This window comes from Falco cherrug, chromosome W (assembly GCF_023634085.1).
Source record: "Falco cherrug isolate bFalChe1 chromosome W, bFalChe1.pri, whole genome shotgun sequence".
Classification (NCBI taxonomy): Eukaryota; Metazoa; Chordata; class Aves; order Falconiformes; family Falconidae; genus Falco; species Falco cherrug.
Genome location: NC_073719.1, coordinates 15,851,357 through 15,854,459, shown reverse-complemented (window position 1 = coordinate 15,854,459; position 3,103 = coordinate 15,851,357). Strand labels below are relative to the sequence as shown.

General features: G+C 63.9%; 1 protein-coding gene across 1 annotated transcript; it reads right to left on the bottom strand.

Annotated features, from left to right (window-relative positions):
* Positions 1–227: 227 nt before the first annotated feature.
* Positions 228–2,314, bottom strand: LOC129734642 (acrosin-like). The gene is made up of 4 exons (XM_055698277.1): positions 2,075–2,314; positions 1,452–1,735; positions 1,034–1,173; positions 228–575 (listed from the first exon to the last, which is right to left on the bottom strand). Exons 1-4 carry the CDS (start codon positions 2,251–2,253, stop codon positions 228–230), a joined length of 951 nt encoding a protein of 316 aa, XP_055554252.1. The 5' UTR covers positions 2,254–2,314.
* Positions 2,315–3,103: the final 789 nt, after the last annotated feature.

Genomic DNA, 3,103 nt, shown 5'->3' with positions numbered 1-3,103 from the left:
CCTCGCACAGGAGACTGCAGTGCACTGGCGCGTGGTTAGCCATGCCAACGGAAACACTTTATTGCAAGAAGGCAGCCTGCTGGGTTCTGCCGTTGCGAGGAGCGTGGACAGGACAGAGCAGGCCTTTGTCACTGAGGCTGCCTTTCGTCAGCAGGCATTGCCCCAGCAGGAAACGGTCGTTGTGCGCTGCAGCCTGCCCTGGATGCTCCTCATCGTGCTGCTCCAAGCTATTTCGCTCTTAGGTACTGCAGGAGCTCCTGCAGCCGAGTAAAGAAGTCCAGCAGCTTCTGGACTGGAAACGGGCAGGGTGGAAACCGGCTCGATTCTGTTGGCCTTGGGCTTGGCCTTGGCCTCTGAACGGGGGTGTAGGTGAAGACTGGCTGTGGCCTTGCAGTAGTGGTTACTGCTGGGCGCAGGCCCATCTGCGCCAGGATCCAGTCGTAGAAGTGCTGGGTGGAGGTGTAGACTCCGGGCTTCCTTGCTCTCGCACAGCCCGTCCCCCAGCTGGTCACGCCAACAAGCCAGAAGTAGTCGGCGCTCTTGTCTTGGCACACGAGAGGCCCACCGCTGTCCCCCTGCAGCACAGGAGAGAGGACGAAGGGGTTGTTGGGTGGCCACCCTCAGCCCGGTGGCTGGCTCCTTCTCTCTCACGGCACCTGCCAGAGCTGCATTCAGTGGCCAGCCAAGCTCTGTAGAAGCTTGCCTGGCAGGGGGCGGTGGGCCTGTAAGGCAGGGCTCGCTCTCACCGCTCTTCACGGTGGTGGTGAAGGTGTGTCAGACGGCTGGGATGGTGGAGCTGTGGGCTGCCAGGGGCACCGGGCGGGCCTTCTGGGCAGCGTGCCAGGCCTCTGGGACAAGGCGGGCAGGCCCTGGGCAAGGGCTTGCCCATGGGGAGGGGCGGGTAAGGCCCTCAGCGGTGGGGACCCAGCCATGGGAGTGTGAGTGGCCAGCAAAAGGCCGTGATGGCGCACGTTTGGGCGGTTGTGGCGGGGCTGCCTGCGCTGCCAGGGCTTGGCTTGTAGCACGCTCCTACCTGGCAGGTGTCGATGCCGCCCTGCGGATAGCCAGCACAGATGTTGTGGCTGTGGATGGCTCCCCTGTACCAGCCGCTGCTGTTACAGACCCTGGCATCAATGAGGTGGACCTGGGCCTCCTGCAGCGCGTATGCCGATCCTCCAGCTGTGAAGAGCACAGAAAGGAATGAACACCCAGCAGCTCATTGCCAGTTCTCCTCCCCCGTCTGGCTGAAGCCCTCCCCCGGGGCTTGGCTTTGCATGCGGACAGGCGCTGGACCGCTCTTGCCTTTCTGCCTTGCTCTGGGTCAATGGCTCCGGCCCCTCTCTCGAAGAGAGAGGCTTACGCCCCCACAGCCTGACTCTGGCTTTCGCCTCTGCCGTCAGGAAGCGCATCCTGCTTCCCCAAGCTGGCCAAGCTTGCACTGGCGCCGCCACTGCGTTTGGGCCACTCACCTCTTGCTTTCCTGGCACCCCAGCCACTGACGTAGCAGGCTGTCAGCTCTGAGACTCTCAGCGAGGCGTCGGGCACACAGGCAAGCTGTACGTAGCTGTTGCACTGGACAGGCTGGTCCAGTTCCAGCAAGGCAATGTCGTTCCTCTGTGTGACGTTCCAGTAGTGCTGGTGAACCAGCAGCCGCCTGACGGCGCGCACCTGAGCCTCAGGGCCCAGCTGAGTCAGCTGGGTAGCACCGAGCACCACGCGCAAGACGGTGATGTGCCTGGAAGGCAGATGGAGAGAGGGCTCAGAGGGAGCGCAGCCACGTGCTGCAGCAGCCCGGCACTTGCCCTGCCTTCTGCTCGACGAGGGAGAGAGGCAAGCAGCGCTAGGGAGGCTGCGACTGCCCTCGCGTGCCTTGGGCTCAAGCAGTGTCGAGCGGGAGGCTGCTGAGAAGCAGTGGCACGAGCCCAGCCTTCTCCTGAGCAGCCTCTCGGCGGGGCTCCGGAGTGCCCAGGCACTGGGCGTGCTGCAGGGCAACGGGACGGCAGTAGCACGTGCTGCTGCGCTCAGGGCACCTGCTAGTGTTGTGGGGCTAGCCCCGACCCCTGGTCCTCCTTACCTGACCTCGATGAAGCAGTGGGCTGCTGTGAGGACCCACTGTGGGCTGATGAGGGAGCCCCCGCAGATGTGCGCCGTGCCTCCTTCCACGAGAGCCTGGATGCTGACGATCCAGGGCCAGGCCCCTGGCTGGGCATCTGTGCCACCCACGACGCGCGACATGCCGTAGTGCAAAGCCATGGGACGAAGCCCGCAGCTCCCTCTGTAACCAGAAACTCCTTACTGTGCTGCTGGATGGCTTGCGCCGTTGCGGCTGAAGGCCAGCCGTCTTCCCTCCCCACAAGGCATGGCCAGACGGGCCGAGGAAACCCATGGGGCCAAAACCCGCTCCCCTCGCCCCGCTTTCTGCTTCAGCCCGTAGACGAGTTGTGCCGGCAGCCTGGCTGCTGTCAAGGCACTGAGCCTCCCACATGGCTTTCAGGAACCTGGGGGGTGGCCATGGAGGACAAGCAGGCCCCCTCCAGTGAAGCCCACAAGGCTTGCCCAAGCTCCCTCCCAGAGCCTCGGGCCACTTACCCACAGCTGTCCCATGTGCCGTGCACAGGACAGCACACGGCCAGCAGGACAACGAGGAGACGCAGAAAACCCATCGCTGCCAGCGACATGTGGCAGCTGCAAGGACGAGGGCTTGTCGCCACCAGTACGGCTGCTGACGTACTGCCCGCAGGATTCCCGTTGCCCGGGGTTCCCTTGGACGTGGGACTGATGTCACAGAGTGCCTGGTTCCGGGTGCTGGGCGTGGTGGTGTCGGGGGGGCGGGGGGGGAGGGGAGGGAGGGGAGGCAATAGGAGGGGTCCCAAGCAGGAGTGGAGGCAGAAGCTGGGATCGCGCACCCCGACAGAGCCTTGTGGAATGCGCTGCCTGCCATGGGACCTGCCCACCCTGATGGCGCAAGCATGTGCTAGGCAATCCCTGATTGGTGGTTAACTACCAGCAATTAACAGCAAGGTGTTACCTTTCCTTGGCGCCATCCGTCTCCCACTCCCCTGTGCTCTGCAAACAAGCCTAGCAGACGCACAGTCAGGTTCAA